This window comes from Netta rufina, assembly GCF_964035555.1.
Source record: "Netta rufina genome assembly, chromosome: Z".
In the NCBI taxonomy this organism is placed as follows: Eukaryota; Metazoa; Chordata; class Aves; order Anseriformes; family Anatidae; genus Netta; species Netta rufina.
Window position 1 is genome coordinate 79,415,700 of NC_140126.1, and position 16,287 is coordinate 79,431,986.

Here is a 16,287-nt window from a genome sequence, read left to right on the forward strand (position 1 = left end):
TTCTGAATTTTATTTATGTGTTAGCATTCTTCATTCTGGTTGTGTCAGTGGTCCGCTGACTTAACTGACCAGCAGCCTGCATTCCCTGCCACCAGCCCCTAACCACCCCCCCAGAACAGAAGAACTGAGCAACCATTCTGGAAGGTTCTGGTGGTGAATGTTGTCATGAATATATGAATGTTCTTTACCCTCTTCCAGTCTTAATCCTATTTGTACTTTTTTTCCTTTTTTTTTAATAACCTCATTGGAAGAAGTAGCTCTATACATTTGTACGGGGTCACAGCGGCTGCTGCTCAGCAGGCATTGATCTATGGAGGATGGCACTGTTAGCCCACCGTGTTGCTGGAGGGCAGCCACTAAGCGATGACCTATGAATGACATCACAACCAGGTGATTGTGATGACCCATGGTGGCAGAGACCAAACTGTCCTTCAAGAAGGCCCCAGGCTCACTGCACCGTCCGGTGCTGAGGGGTCTTCATCTCCTCCCTCCCAGCTGGGCATGGTTGTCTTCTGCTGAGGTACCCCGGTACCACAGGGCACTGACCATAGCATCTGCCTGGGAGGGGAAGTACCCGTACTCTGAGATGGAGAACAGGAGCGTGCTCCTCCCCGATCTTCTTTCTGAGGACTTCACCTGGGACAGCCAGATCCCCAGGCTTATCGTGGGAGTGCTGTTCTTAGCGGATTTTTCAGGTGGGTTGGGCACGGTAGAGCCTCCCCGGAAACGAGCCATTGGGACACACCAGGCCCTCGGGGGCCCTGGCCCGTAGATGGCACAGCTATCTTGTCGCTCTTGAGGACTCCTGCTGTGATGGCTAAAGAGAGCACGGATTGGCTTCTCTTGCGATGCAGCGACTGACAGGCGCTTAGGCTTGGCAGCATGGGACTGGCTGCCAGGCCCTGTGGCCCACGTAGACATGTCCTGATTTCTGCCTGTTCTTCCTGCAGGTTTCACTTCTTTGTCAGAGAAGTGTGTCCAGCAGAGCGGCACAGACAGAGGTGCTGACGAGCTGGCACAAACACTCAATGACTACATGAGCGACGTTTTGGAGGGTAAGAGCCATGCTGCCAGGCTGTTGTATATGGGGCCCTGAGGTTGCTTGCGGAGGGCAGAGGCAGCCTTGCTGCACCAGCTGCTCCTGCCTCCTTGGAAGGGCTGTGGAGCTCACTGTGGCCTGGGGGGACAGTGGGAGCCGTGGGGCTCCCGTGGCAAGGGAGGAGCGCAGCAGGTCTCTTCTGCTGCCCACTGTGATGAGGGAGGCCCCAGCGGACTGCAGGCTGGCAGACGTGCCTCCAGGCAACAGGAAGGGCTGGAAGGACTTTCCAGGGAATTACAGGCCCGTCAGCCTGATGTCAGTATCAGGGCAGGTTACGGAGCAGGTGATCCTGAGTGCTGTGACATGGCACATGCCTGCAATGGAGGGATCAGAAGCAGCTGGCGTGGGATTTTGAAGGCTAGGTGCCTCCTGACTACCCTGATGTCCTACGACAAGGTGACCCACTTGGTAGAGGAGGGAGAGGCTCTGGTCATTGTCTGCCTGGCTTTTTATAAAGCGTTTGACACTGCTGCCCACAGTATTCTCCCAGAGAGACTGGCTGCTCAGGGCTTGGGCAGACATACTGTTTGCTGGGTAAAGAAGTGGCTGGACGGCTGGGCTCAAGGAGTCCTAGCAAGCGGAGTTCAATCCAGGTTCAATCCAGTTGGTGTCTGGACACCAGTGGCCTTCTCCAGGGCACTCTACCAGGGCCTTTTTTGTTTAACATTTTCATCAGTGACCGGGAGGGAGGAGGGGATTGAATGCACCCTCCATCAGTAAGTTTGCAGACAATTCCAAGTTAGGCGGGACGGTTGACTGGCTTGAGGGTGGGAAGGCTTTGCTGAGGTAGGCTGGGCCAAGTCCAGTCACATGCCACTGAACCAGGCTAAGTGGTGGGTCCTGCGCTTGGCACACAGCAACCTAATGCAGCCACATAGGCCTGGGGGAAGGGTGGCTGGAAATGTGCCCAGTAGAAAAGGATGTGGGGTTGCTGCTTGGCGGCCAGCTGAACATGTGCAAGCAGCGTGCCCAGGTCTCTAGAAAGGCCGATGGCATTCTGGCCTGCATGAGAACTAGTGTGGCCAGCAGGGCTAGGGAAGTGATAGCTCTTGGACACGGCAGTGGTGAGCCCACACGTCGAATATTGCATTCAGTTCGGGGCCCCTGACCACGAGAAGGATGTCTGAGTTGCTTGCGTGTGTACAGAGAAGATCATCAAAGCTGCTGAAGGGTCTAGAAAACAAGAGTTACGAGGAGCAGCTGAGGGCATTGTGGTTGTTTAGTCTGGAGAAGAGGAGGCTGAGGGGAGACCTCATTGCGCTTCCCACCTCCCTGCAAGGAGGCTGCAGCGCAGAGGCAGTCGGTCTCTTTTCTCTGGTGACAAGAGAGAGGCCATGAGGAAAGGCTCTCGATTTGGGGCAGGCTGTGCTTGGGTTGGGTACTGGGAAGAATTTCTTCAAGGAGGTTGTGGTTGAGCACTGGAGCAGCCTGCCCAGTTAAGCGATGGAGTCCCAGTCCCTGCAGCTATTTAAGAGATGTGTGGACATGGCACTAAGGTAGATGGTTTAGTGATGGGGACTCAGTAGGCTAGGTGGATGGTCGGACTTGATGATCTTGAAGGCCTTTTCCAGCCTAGATCATTCTCTGATCGTATGAGCAAGGGGACACCTGCTTTCTCAGCATCTGTCTCTGTGCTTGCAGAGAGACCGTTCCAGTTCCACGATGGAACACCGCTTTGGTGCCATTAGGACCGCAGGCAGGCTGGGGGCATCCAGTGAGTGCCAGCGTGCCAGTGACCTAGGGAGGCTCGCACTGACATCTGTGTGTGGCCCTCCTGAGCCCCTTATCCTGGGGGACGTCTCTGACCGTGAGCATGTGGTGGCCACCACTTTGGCAGCATTTGCAAGTGTCCCCGCTCAGAGATCTTCACCAGGCGTCTGGACGTGGCCCCGGGCAGGTGGCTCTGAGTGGCTCGGCTTGAGTGGAGATGGGGTGCGGGACTGGAGCAGATACTCTCCAGAGGTGCCTTCCAGCTTGCACCGTACTGTGCTTGTGTGGCCTCCCAACTCGCTGTACAGGGGCCAGGGCTGTGGCTACAGGTGGCTTGCCCCACGGATTCCGGAAGAAGGTGCCCCATAACTCTGCCTTCCCTTCTTTCTCCACAGTTGTGCTGGATTTTGGAGGAGACATCCTGAAGTTTGGAGGTATGTCCTTAGGAGGAGGCTGCTTCCATGTCCTGCTGCTGTGCAGTGTTTCCCGCGGGAGCCGCTTGCTCTGTGCTCTGGCCTGATGGAGCAGCTCTCTGGCCACGCAGCAATCCCTCCGGTGGTGTCCCTGGGCTGCTGCAGCTGCGGAGGAGTGCTGGGCAGAGGGTCCCCCCGCCACCCACCCTCTTGCCCTGCTGCCCTGGCTGGTGCTGTGGCTGGTCTGGCAGAGGGGAGGGGTCCCTGTGGCCAGGGTGCTGTCCTTCAGGAGGATGCCCTCCCACAAGCCCGTCCTCCTCTGCACGCCGGCTGGCCACTTGCTGCTGTCCCTCAGGAGAGCCTTCCCCTTCCCCTCACTTTCCCCAGGGGATGCTGTGCTGGTGCTGTGGAGAGCATCAGAAGCTCAGCTGCCTCAGACCATCAGCCTGGTGCTGCAGTGTTGCCAACAAATCCAGAAGAAGCATGGCAGTCGTGACACACACGTGGGTCAGAAGCTCCACCTGAAGATAGGTATGGGCGCTGCAGGGTCAGCTGTGCCACGTGCACAGCCCTGGCACTCTCCAGTGCTGCTGACTGCTTCTGCTCCCCGGTGTCAATGCTGCTTCTTGCTCTCTCCCCAGGGATCTCCGCAGGGCAAATGACCGTACTGGCTGCTGGAGACAGGTACCATCAGCAGTACTTCATCTGCAGCCAGGCCCTGGAGGAAGTTATGAATGCCCAAAACCTTGCGGTTAAAAGTGAAGTGATTGTCTCGCCCACCTGCTGGAAGCTGTGTGAGCAGGAAAAGATCCAGACCAGGCTTCTTGGTGGCAAACGGGTTCTGAAGGTAGGTGGACGGGTTGGCCTCTAGAGCCTCTCTGAAGACCTGCACCTGAGAGGGAAGGAGGCAGGTGCCAGAAGGCTGAGGCGCTGGACGTGGAGAGAGTTGTAGCTGTAAGGGTTGGTAGAGAGCTGAAGCAGTTGCCCTTCCACCTCAGGGGTAGCTCTGGGTAGTGCTTGCTTGGTGTGACTGGCCGAGGGAAGCACAGGAAGGGTGTGGGCCCCACCAGCAATGTCCCCCGTGGGTCGCGCAGCTGTCCTGGAGAGCTGGGGCATGCTTGGGTGATGCCTGCGTGGCTCTGGTCCTTCTGAAGAGGCACTTCTGTCCCAGCTGAAAATCCAGAGAGGTGGGCTTGCTGCACCAAGAGGTTCTGCCCTTCTCTGGAAAGTGAGAGTGGAGGGGCGGGCTGTGTCTCCCGGGGCTCCTTGGGGAGGCCAGTGGCAGTACTTTTGTTCTGCGTGTCTGCAGGTTCAGAGGATGGAGCACATGTCTGGATCAGAACACCAAGATGCTGCAGGCCAGTTTGAGCAACACGCGAAGATGCAGCGTTTGGAAAGGATAGGTGAGTCCCTGCTTCACCGTGTTCTGAGACTGGCTGGAAAAATGGGGCCTGCCTGCTTCAGAGTTCCAGGGAGGAACTCCCCCTGCCCTCTTCCACCTTTCAGTCAGCATTCGTGCCTTTGTCCCTCCTGTGCTTCAGCTGAGGCTGTCGCTGCCATCCCCTCCTTCCAGGGGATGGCTCTGGCCAAGCAGCTGCAGAGGGGAGCAGGAGGAAACGCCAAAGAATCTTTGCTCTGCTTTGCCCAGTGCCAGCCCCGTCTTTCAACCCCCTTCTAGTCCCGTCCTACCAGTGAAGGCCTGCGTTTGCTTCCCTTAGGGCACCTAAGGCCAGCTTTTCTCGTGTCCAATGGTCCTAAAGTGGCAGCAGAGATGCAGAAGTACATACCAGCAGCTCCTCTCAGGAAGGTAAGGCCACTGCTGCTGGAGGCTGCATTTTGGGAGGGCAGAAGACGGTGTGCATTGCATGGGTGGAGCTCTCGTGAAAACAGACAAATGGAAGAAAAAGCACCCTGGGGCGGGAACCCAGGGGACCTGATGCCAGGCTTACTGGTGCTGCACGTGCCAGGCAACTGCCCATTTTGTGCTGCTCCTCAAAGAGGCACGGGTGGCAGGAGGTGGACTTGCCTCTGTCTTTTCCATGACTCTTGCTCTGGACGTGCTGTGGGCACGAGGCAAGGACAAGGGGGCGAGTCTGCTCAAGTCCCTGGGACGTGCCAGAGGGTCGCCCCTCGCATCTGTACTTGCCACAAGATGCAGTGTTGCTGGAACATTCCCCTCTGTCGTTTGTGCTATGACTCTGCTATGACCTGCCTGCCGCAGGCTGGCCTGCGATTGGCACCGAGCAGGGGACTTACCCTTCCTCCAGTAGTACCTGGTATTGCCAAGATGCCTGCTCTCCCTCGGTACGTGGCACGGGCCCAGAGGAACCGCCGGGAGAACAGGCTGGCAAAGCTGTCGTGCTCTTCACTTCCAGCTGGACGTGGATATGCCGCTGCACCTGTGGTCTGAGCTACGGCCAGTCACCAGCCTCTTTATCCAGCTGCAGTTTTCTGCAGAGGCCAGGTTACTGGATCTTCAGAGGGGCCTCCGTGATGCCAACAGGATGATTTCAACAATCATCAGTCCTCACGGGGGTGAAATCAACAAAAGCCTTCTGTTTGATAAGGTGAGCGTGGGGGAGCAATCCCACCCCCAGAGGGTGGCCTGTGTCTGTTTAGTGGAGAGGGACTGAGGAGCAGCTCTGCCTTGCTGGTGGGATCAGTCCTCTGTGGCTTTGTGTTGACCTGCAGCTCTACTGGTCTCCCTGGCGACTGCAATGGAACGGCATTAGCTGCTGGCCATAGGCACTGTAACCAGATGTGTTGCATCTGTCCTCTGCAGGGCTGTACATTCCTCTGTGTGTTCGGAATGTCTGGAGCAAAGCTGCGTGACGAGAGCACCCGTGCCTTGGACAGCGCTCTTCAGATCTTCAGCACGTGCTCCAGATCATTGAGGAAACTTGAGTGAGTGTGTGGCGGTGTTGCAGGGCATGCGTGCTGCCTGGGACAGCGCAAGGGGGCTGACCAGCAAGAGACGTGGCCTCCTGGCTTGGCCTCCTTTGTCCCTGGCAGGATTGAGGCAGCACCCTGAGAGGCAGCAGGTGGCCCCTGGGCTTAGCTCACTGCAGCCAGGCGCAGTCCCTCCAAGCACAGCCTGCCAGGAACAGGGCTCTGGCCTAATCTCAAAGTCGCTGGCATTGTAGGTGCTCTGTGGGTAGCACCTGCTTTCCTCCACTAGTGAGAGGGGCTGTGGCCTGCTGCAGGTCATGGCCATCGGGCCTCAGGGGAAGGGTCCAAGTCGTCTTGCGTGCACCCTCCCCAGGTCCCTTGTGTGTGGTGTCCTGAGCTCTCCAAGTCCCCGAGGCACACACCGGCTGTGGGACAGCAGGTGTCCCTGGTTGGTGCCAAGGGGAGACGTGGGAAGTGGCAGAGCGGGGCGAGCAGGACTGCGCCTGGGGCACCACTGAATTTGCACTTCTCTCCCTGTGTGCCAGGGCAATGTCTATTGGGGTCACCAGCGGGACGATGTTCTACGGCCTCTGTGGCCATCCGGAGAGGGCTGAACATACAGGTACCGCACCTTAGTCTGAAGAGTGGGAGGCTGGCGTGGGTGTGCTTAAGCACACCTGTCACACACACATCAGTCATGAAGAGATGGGAAGGCTGGGGCAAGCACATATGCTACAGCCTGCCGAGAGCGGCCCAGATGTCACAGGTCTCGACCTGAGGTGGGAGAATGGGCTCAGAGACTTGCGGTTCCCGCTGGGTCAGCTTGCCCTGCTGCGGGGTTGACCTGTGCCTGAGGGTGTAGTCCCAAAGCTGGGAAAAACAAGGAAACCTTGAAGAATATAGAGAGTCCTGTAGCTTGTGTAGTATTTCTATAGCTTGTATAGTCTTTTAGGTGAGAGAATAAGGGAACAGAGAGACAGGTAGCCTTGAGCTAGCAGCAGCAAGGGAGATAAGGGACAAAAGGTGAAAACAAGGAGGAGAACAACAGCTCCAGACTAATCTGTAGTAACCTTTTGCTCATTAAGGGTCATAAACGTATTAAAAATCGTACCCATCAAAATGCTAACGTATGCTAATGTGGGATTTGATGTGTCCCCACTTCCCCAGCCCCCACTCTTTCTCTGTAATGTGCAAACTCAGGAGACATAAGTTAGGTGAGCTGTAATAGCCAATCAGAAGTACCCAAAGAGATAGCTTTCACAAGTTTGCTGTGTACAAGTAACGGTGATTCAAGTCAGAGGTGTGCTGGCTTTGCGGAAGATCGCCAGGCACCTGACTCTGCAGAGTTATATAATAAAATATTTAATTATATAATATATATATATTTATATAATGAATTAATTAAAAGATCTTTGCTGTGTGTGCTCATTGGTGCAGTGCACTAGGCATGCACCTATGGACAGCAAGGGGAAGTAGCCCTTGGCCTTAAAGGGTGGGGCAAGGCTGCTTTCCTAACCATGTCAATGTGTTCTCTCTCCACGGCAGTGATTGGCCATAAGGTGAATTTGGGTGCCCGCTTGATGGTGCACTACCCCAGGCTGGTGTCCTGTGATGAAGACACCTACAAGGCCTCTCGCCTGCCCAGTTACCTCTTCAAGGAGTTGCCGAAGACAAAGTTGAAAGGTGTTACAGATCCCGGCGCTATCTATCAATATGTGGGGATCACCGACAAGTGGTGAGTGTCTTCCGAGCCATCTGGATGGGGCCACAAGGGGAAGCCAAGGGTGCAACCTTGACCGGTAAAGAGGAGCTGTGCAGCAAGAGACCAGCCTGGCCTCCCACAGACATCCCTTCCCTATGGCCAAGAAGATCCAAAGGCCTGGCATGGGTCTGCTTTGTGCCTTTCTGCCCTTGTGTCTCCTGCTGCTAAGAGAGCTGCGAGTGACGCCAGTGGGGTGCAGAAGGTTGTCCTGGCTTTGGAGACGCACGCTAGCCATGCAGGCTTTGTCCAAGCGGCTTTCCGCTGGGCTCCCTCCCTGCCCTGTGTTTGCTCCACTATGTGCAAGGCTAAGGCAGAGGTCATTCTGATGCAAGGAGGAATTTTTTCCCAGCTCCTTCTGCGCAGGAAGCTTTGGGTCAGTCATGTCGCCTTGGGGAAAGGTGGGCCACTGGGCCACTCTTCCTCCTGTCTGCCTGCTCAGTTCTCAGCTGTCCCTCCAGGCCAGGGTTGGAGGACCTTTTGGATGTTAACGTTGCTGTCTCTTGAAAACTATCAAAAGACTTGAGCCAAAGGTGCCAGGTGCTTGGTGTCCTGAGCCACTAAGTGACACAGGTCCTCCTTTCCAAGAGGCTTCTTTTGCTTGTCCAGGGTGGCAGAGCAGTCTACTAGCCAACAGCACACCCTGGCTTCTTTGCCGCATCTGGGCTTTCTTTGGTTTTGGCCTCTGGCGAGGGACTCCCAACACCTTCTGCTGTCCCGCCATGGCTGCTGGCCTTCTTCGTGCTTGAAACTGTCCTGGCATGTCCACTCGAACGTTGGCCGGGGAGCATGCTCCGGACAGCATGCTGCTGGAAAGAAAAGCAGTTACCTGCGGCGGGTCTCCTCCCCTAACACAGCAGGCTCTATATTCCCTGGCTTCTGAACAACTAAGTGAAACTCATGTTTTGTCTTCTCCCGCTTCTAGCATCTTTGACATGGGTCTTACCAAGAAGAGGTCGGACTATGGCCCCTTGCTGGGTAGGTAGAGAAGTCCTCGCTCTTCAGAACCCCAGCTGCTTCCCTTTGCCCAAAGCAGTGCACCTTGCTGGAGGTTAACCCCGGTAGGCAGCTGAGCCCCACACAGCCGCTCGCTCCCTTCCTCCCTCCTCTAGCCTGCTGGCTGGTGGGGCAGCATGAGAAACTGCAGAGGCCTTGACACTGTGCCAGCACTGCTCGGCAAGAGTTCAGTGTGTTCTCGGCGTTCCTTTGGTGGCAAGTCCACCACATCACAGCACACTCCAAGCTCCTGTGAAGACAAGGAGCTGTATCGCAGCCAAAACCACAACAGGCCCGAAGACGCCACCTTAGCTACAGGGTGCTGGCAAGAGCTCTGGGGCTCAGGGTGCAGTGAGATGTTTGGCATGCCTTTTGGGCGCAGCTGCCTGCAGTGCCTCAAAGTGTGCCCTCCAGTCTTGGGCTGGATCAGTGTGGGGAGCTGCGTCCAGCTGGCTGAATCTCATTGCCTGTGGGAGGAGAAGCGGAGGGGAAAGAGCTCCTAGGAGCTGCGCCGTGTGGCCAGCAGGCAGGCGGCTCTGAGATGAGGGGCTTGGAAGGAGGCCTGGGTGTAGGCAGGCTTGCTGACATGGTGGAGGGAAGCCGCCGTGCCAGCAAAAGGGAATGCTGCCCTGCTTTTCAGCATGCTGCAACAGCTTGTTTCCTGGTTGGTCTTCACAGGTCGGGAGGTGGAGATTGACCTCTTTGAACGCAGCTTGAAGGCCTATGAGACTTTGGGACAGCCGCGCATCCTGGCGTACGCAGGCATTCTGGGCTCTGGAAAGAGCCACTTACTTACTGAGCTGGCCTTTCTGGGCCAGGCCACTGGGCACAGGTAAGTGGGCTTTTTGAGATCCTTCCCATGCCCGTCCCCTGACGTTCGTGGAAGACTGCGATGCCTCTGCCCTGTGCCTGGCCCTCCGCCCACACCCCCGGGACTGTGCACCCTGCGTTCCTTTGCAGTAAGAACCAGGCAGCGTGAGTCTCTAACTCTCCTGTCTTGGCAGGCGTGGGCTACTGGGGGCCTTTTCTGCAGCTCAACTGCCTTTTGCTTTTGCACCGCAGGGTTGTCACCATGGAACTGACCAAGGCCAACATGAGGCAGCCCTTCTCTGCCGTCTGTATGCTGGTGGCCAGGGCCCTGGGACTGCAGGCGGGTGAAACGTGCAAGGACCGGCAGCGCACCCTGCAGGCCAAGCTCCAAGGGGCGATAGAAGAGAGCAGTTACTGCCTCCTCAACAACATTTTCCTCGTCAAGGTGAGAGCGAGAGGGAGGCCTCCTGAGGTAGTCTGGTGGTTGTTTGGGTGTTCTGCTGTGCTGGGAGTTGCAGTGCTCATAGCACCCCGTTCTGATTCCTGGGTCCAGGGAGGCTCCTTGTCTGTGGTGACTTCATGTCCTGTGCATGTGCCAGGTGTCTTGGTCAGCGCCCTGGAAAGGCCAGTGAAGAGAGGCTTGCGCTGACCTCATGCAAAAGCAGAGGCGCTTTGCTCTGCTGTCTAGCTTGGTGGATAGGCATGCCTGGTCCCAGGATGATGTTTCTTTCTGACTCTGCTTTCCTGTCCAGTTTGCCATCTCAGACGAGGTTTGCAAGATGCATGACCTTCAAAGGAAAAGGGAGTTGCAGAAGACTTGTAGGAAAGTGCTACAGAAGGTGAGCGTTCCTCCTTCTACCTGGGTCAGAGAAAGAAAACAACCCTGCCCGCTGCAGGCTCCACATCAGAACAGCCTGAGTGGGCAGCAGGACGATGTGCCAGGGTCACCGCCCTTCAGGGCCCAGGAGCCCCTCCTCCCAGAAGCCCCTCTCATGCCCTCCCCATATGCCTCGTCGTAGCTCGCCTCCTGTTAAGTTGGAGGGTATGTGCCCTGGAGGAGGATTGACGCCTTCTGCATTCCTTTGCCCAAGCTCCCTTCTTCAGAAGGGCAAGTGATGTTCCAGGAGGCCTTAAAGTCTCGCAGAAATGAAAAGCCAGTAAGCTTCTGAAGAGGGAAGCGGCTGGGGAGAGACTTCTGAGTATTCTCCGTCTCCAGAGAGAGAGACTGCATCTCCTCCCCTAGAGGATGCTTGAGAATCCGCCAGACTCCACACAGATCCATCTGCTTTTTTCAGATCCTTGGAGGAGAATTTGGCATATTTGTCATCGACAACGCCCACTTCATTGACCCTGCCTCCTGGACTGTCATGTGGCCCGTGCTCCAAAGCGTCACGCTCTTTATGGTGATGAGCTTAGCTCCTGGCCACGAGAGAACGGAGAGCTTTTTCAAAGCTGCAGCAGACAGCACAACGTCCCAGAGAATCAGCTGTCTTCATCTGGAAGAGCTGAAACCTGCAGCTGTGGTGCAGAAAGTCTGCCAGGACCTTGGAGTGGTCAGCATCCCCAGGGATCTAGCAAGGTATGTTGCAGGCCACGGAGCTCTTCCGGAGGGGTTGGACCTATGCTGCCACGGAAGGAAGTCGCCCCGCAGGAAAGGAAGCACGGGGCCTTCTGGCAGCATCCTTGACTCCAGCAAGGACCTGGGTTTCTCCTTAAGACTCACCACAGCAGGTGTGAGCTAAAAATAGGTAGCTCCCAGGACGCAGCACGTGGGCAGTGACAGCCCTTTGCTGTTGCAGAGGAGGGGGGGCAAGGCAGGGAGGAAAAGGGAGAGAAGAGGAGAGAGGAGAGCAGAGGGAGATGGGTACCCAAGCCTCAGCGTGGCTGAGGTGTGAAAAAGGCTTTGACCAATGTAGCCAGGCTGCAGTAGGGATTCCCAGGAGCAGGGGTCCAGCCAGCTGCCAGAGCAGATCTGGGCTCCTGAGGACAGGGAAGATCAGGCTTGCTGTGTTGTGCTTTGGACATTGCCCACGACCATTTCCCCATGGACTCCAGCAAACAGTGTAGGGTCAGGGGTCCCAAACGCCCAAGCCAGTGGGAGGACCGCCCCCTTCTGAAGTGAGCCGTAGCTGTGACAAAGAGGCTGGTTACCCTGTGAGGCCTGAGTGACTCGCCACCTGCCCATCAGAACTGTGTTGCACCATACTTCCCTGGTGTTGGTCACTGCTGGGTCTGCTCCTGCCCAGGTTCCTGATCCAAAGAAGCTCTGGCATCCCATATTACTGTGAGGAACTGCTGCGCTGCCTGCGTCGCAACAACATGCTCTTGTTCAGCACTGGGAGGCAGGACAAAATAGTAGAGGACAACTGGGAGGGCTTGATCGGTAAGCACTCTTGTTGCGGACTGGCTAGATGCTGTTGCACGTCACCCCCCACCCACACACACACACACACACGACCGTGTCCTGTGGCTTTCCAGTGAGTCTGGGCAGAGTCCGATCTGGCAGCAGGACAGAACTTGATCTGGCTGAGGTGTGGGCTCCTGCACACCTTGCTGTCACCTTGGCAAGCCACCAGCTCCCTCGAGAAGAAAGCCCTTCTGCAGGAGAGGGTCAGACCTGGGAAAGTGTAATCCAAAACCAGAAATGCCCGCAAAGGCGCTGGGAACTGAGGAGCTTGGCAGTAACGCAAGAGCAGTAATTGCAAGAGCAATGCCAAGCAGAGTGCTGTTGCCCTGGGGACAGCCTGCATGGGCTTTGCCTTTTGGATTATCACTGGCAATTTCCCTGGCTGTGGGAGGGAGCGCTGTCAAAGGTAGCAACCGCTGCGTTCTGTTGCGGGATATTCGTTCAGTACAGCTGGGCAGCTGGTCCAAAGGCAGAAAAAGAGTTGCAAGGGCAATGCAGACAAAACCATTGCAGTGGAAACCGGTTTGCCCTGCTCACTGACCGCATTCGGTGCGGGCCATGAAGCGCACCCAACCGTGACAGGTTGGACTTGCCCCACCCTGTTCATGCTCTCTCTCTCTCTCTTCCCAGCTTCTGCAGTCGAGGCTTCACCCATTGTCTCAGCCACCTCAAGCTCCAGTGCTGGGAATAACAGTGGCAGGGTCTGCACCGTCAGAGCAGATGTCAGCCTGGAGACCACCGTGCTGCCGGCTGCCTTGAAAGGTGAGGGGCTGAGTTCGCGGCTGTGCTGGGGTCCTTTCCTGGGGTGCATGTGAGAGAGGGGCTGGGCATCAGCATGCTGCAGAAGCACCCTCTCAGCCTGGGGGGCCCTGCCAGGAAGGCGACTCTGGTCTGAGCAGACAGAGCTCTGTGCTTAAGGACACAGATGTCCCCCTCCGGGCTGTGGGCCGGCTGTGAGGCCCACAGCAGTTGTGGGGAGCTCCAAGTCCAGCTCTGAGGTGCTGAAAGCGCTCTCTGCTCTCTGTGTGCGCTGCTGGGCATCAGCCTAGTTCAGCTCCGGTAGGTCGCATCACGGGTCGCATGTACCCGCAGGATCGTGCCCTCCCCATCCGTGGTGGAGGAGCTCTTATCCCTGGGCCTTGTGGCCTGTGGTTGCAAGAGGAGTGGAGCCATCTTGAAGACATTCCCCTGGGCTCCAATTGCCCACCAGGTGCCATCCTGAGGAAGAGAGGCCAAAGTCTACCCTGTTTCCTGTGGTGGAACTGTCCAGCCTCTCCAAGCTCAGGCTCCGGGACACAAAAGAGAGAGACGATTTGCTTCTTCTTGACAGATATTGCACTGGCTGAGCTGGACCAGATCACGCTGCAGAAGCAGATGGTTTTGAAGTTTGCAGCCATCATAGGGCCAGTGTTTACCACCCAGCTGCTGGCTCACATCCTTCCCAGTTGCACCAGGCAGCAGATGAATTATTTGTTGGACATGCTGGTGAGCGACAACATCCTTAAGTGGCTGAAGGACACAGGGGTGCCCAGAGACATCCAAGATGCTCTAGAGGGGCCGGCCACCTCTCAGCAGGCAGGGAGCGGTAAGTGGTGGCAGTAACGTAGACCCAGGAGCGCTGTAGCTGAAGGAGGCCTTCCCCCACCAGCTTTGTGCAGAGGGAAATTCCCAGCGGCTGTTGGGAATGTCTCTACCACTCTGGCTGAGGCCACCATCCGTTGCCTTGCAGGGGTGGAGAGGCCGTCTACAAGCAAGGAGAACACGGAGCAGCAGGCTGGCGTTCTGGCCTTCTGTGCCCCGCTGCTGCAGGAGGCAGCCTACGAGCTGTGGCCCAAGAGACAGAGGGCCAGCACGCAGCGCAAGTGTGCTGCCTTCCTGGAGAAGCACGCGCACAAATGCCGGAGCTGCCACGGAGGGGACTTTGTGGCCTTCCACCGCTTCGCCGTCCCCAGTCCCCAGGATGGGGAAAACTGCCAGGGCTCTGCTGACGAGGATGACTGGCACAGCTGGGAGGCCTTGGTGCTCGCTGGAGAACACCTGAAGAAGGACAGGACTCACATCCCTGAAGGTAGGCTGTGTGCCGTGCAGCGGAGCCCCCTCCCTCTGGAAGTCCAGGCCCATGCAGGCTGGGGCCCACCGGGTCCCCAACACCAGGGATAAGCCAGGGGACAAGGACGATCACCGCAGCTCTTGTGCCCTGGGTCTGCTCGACAGGACCCTTGCAAGCCTGCAGCTCTTAGCCCGGGCTACGTGGGGAGTCCCTTGACACGCTCTCTTCTTCCCAGGTAGTGCAAATGCCCTGCAGCCGCAGCAGGCTTTCTCGGAGGAGGAGTTCAGGTGAGGAGACAAGGTTCTGATGATTGTGGAAACGAGCGAGCTCCAGAGGAGACAGATGGAGCTCTGCCATTTGGCTGCTGGCTGGGACTCCAGCTTTGGGAGGAGGAGGCTGGCTGTGGGGTGGGAGCTGGGATGAGACAGCAGGAAATAGGGGTTTGTTGCTACCCGTAGGGAGAGCAGGGTCATCTCAGGTGATGCTCATCTGCTCTTTGCTCTCTTCTTTTCCTGGCAACCTGCCTCTGACCAGAGCGTCAGAGCGGTTTCCACCAGAGGGCAAATGGACAAGTGCGCAGCCCAGCAGGACCAAAGAGAAGGACGGTGGCGAGTGTTCCTGCAAATGCGAAGCCGTCATTGAATCAGTGCTTATGCCTTTGGCTCGCCACTATGTGGCAACAGGCAATGCTTCCCGAGCCTTCTACTACCTGCTGGAGTGTGCGGCTGCCTACCTGCACGTCTCCAACAGCTACATGGTGAGTGACCCTGCTTGCCAGCACGCATTGCACCTGGAGTCCACTGCAACAGGACACGCCCGCTGAGGGGCCTCCCAAAAGAAACAGTGGGGGCAGAGCCGGACTGTTTCCTGCGCTTTGCCTCTCCCACAGCAAGAGACGCGGGGCACTGAAGCAGGCCCGTCAGCACAAGCTGCAGTACCTGGGAGGCAGTCTGAAGGCTCCCTTGGTGCCTGAGCTCTGAGCCCACGGGGCACTGTGCTAGGGCAGGGATCACATGGGGAGATGCGGGCCCTCCTAAGGCAGGTGCCACAGGAGGCAAGAGGGAAGGGTGGAGCTAGCTGGGGGCTCTGCACCGATGCTCACCTGCTGCCTGTGTGCTTGCTCAAAGGCCCTTATGAAGCTCAACGAAGCGGAGGTCCTGAGGAACTCCATGGGGAAGACAGCAACTGTGTTAGACTGCTTTGAGGAGGCGACCTTCTTCAGCCTCAAAGCGGAGGTAAAGCGGCAGGGTGACGCCCTTCTTGCAGGGGGTGTCCCTGCTATGGCCAGCCCGTTATACATTTCTGCAGCCTCTGCAGGAGGAGAGGCTTGGGAAAGCGGTCCATGTCTGCATGGCTTCCTCTTCCTGTGCAGGTCTGCTGTAATCTAGGACGCGTGGGGCTGGCCAAGAAAACGACCAGGCAGGCGCTGAGCCTTCTGAAAAAGCGATTCCCTCAGACACGCGCCGGAGCCTTTGTCAAGTCTCTGTGGGAAAGGTTTCAGGGTGCTCTTTGTGCCACAAACAGAACACCCTCTCTTCCGCTAGAGGCTCGGTAAGCAGCAGAAGGGAGAGCGTGGGAAAGGAAGAGTATTCTGGTGCCAGGCATTCAGGCCCAGGCCTGCCTGGACTTCAGGCCACGCCTAAGCTGTGCCATAGCTCATTAGCAGGACCGAGGCATTAAGGCACGACATGTGGGTCAAACAGGGGCCAGTGCAGCCTCACGCTGCCCCCCTGTGCAGTCCCTGGGCCTTTGCGTAGAAAGCAGCTTGTGCCGAGGGATGCACCTGCTGGCACGTTTCGGATGAGGCTGGGGTGGCTGGGAACAGAGAAGAGATGTGAACAGGGAGGACGGGCTTAACAGGGGAAGGAAGGCAGTGACCTCAAGGGATGGGATGGGGTTGGGTTAAGGTTGGGGGGGAAGGGCGTGATGAGGAGAAGGCTCAGAGTTGCGATAGTCCTTCTGCTGGTGCCTGGCATCACTTCCCCCCCCCCCCCCCCATGCTGTAGTGCCAGCACACCCTCTGTAGCGGTTGGCTGCCCCTGGCAGCACTTCTTCATTTGCCCACTTCCGTGCCGGCAGCCCTTCCAGCACCAGCTCCCTTCCTCTGAGGAGGTGTACGTGTCTCAGCTGCCACCCCACTTTCCCCTGCCCAGT

General features: G+C 57.2%; 1 protein-coding gene across 1 annotated transcript; it reads left to right on the forward strand.

The window, feature by feature from the left end:
- Nucleotides 1-586: 586 nt before the first annotated feature.
- Nucleotides 587-15,613, forward strand: LOC311221554 (adenylate cyclase type 10-like; the record flags this gene model as incomplete). Its single annotated transcript, XM_084305612.1, has 24 exons — nt 587-695; nt 951-1,055; nt 3,205-3,243; nt 3,610-3,753; nt 3,864-4,069; nt 4,532-4,625; nt 4,941-5,029; nt 5,598-5,789; nt 6,005-6,126; nt 6,657-6,733; nt 7,657-7,846; nt 8,796-8,848; nt 9,545-9,698; nt 9,929-10,121; nt 10,429-10,515; nt 10,972-11,255; nt 11,923-12,059; nt 12,714-12,845; nt 13,414-13,668; nt 13,813-14,151; nt 14,369-14,420; nt 14,668-14,890; nt 15,261-15,368; nt 15,506-15,613. Coding segments are annotated over 24 exons (3,492 nt in total), but the record flags the coding sequence as incomplete, so codon positions are not given.
- Nucleotides 15,614-16,287: the final 674 nt, after the last annotated feature.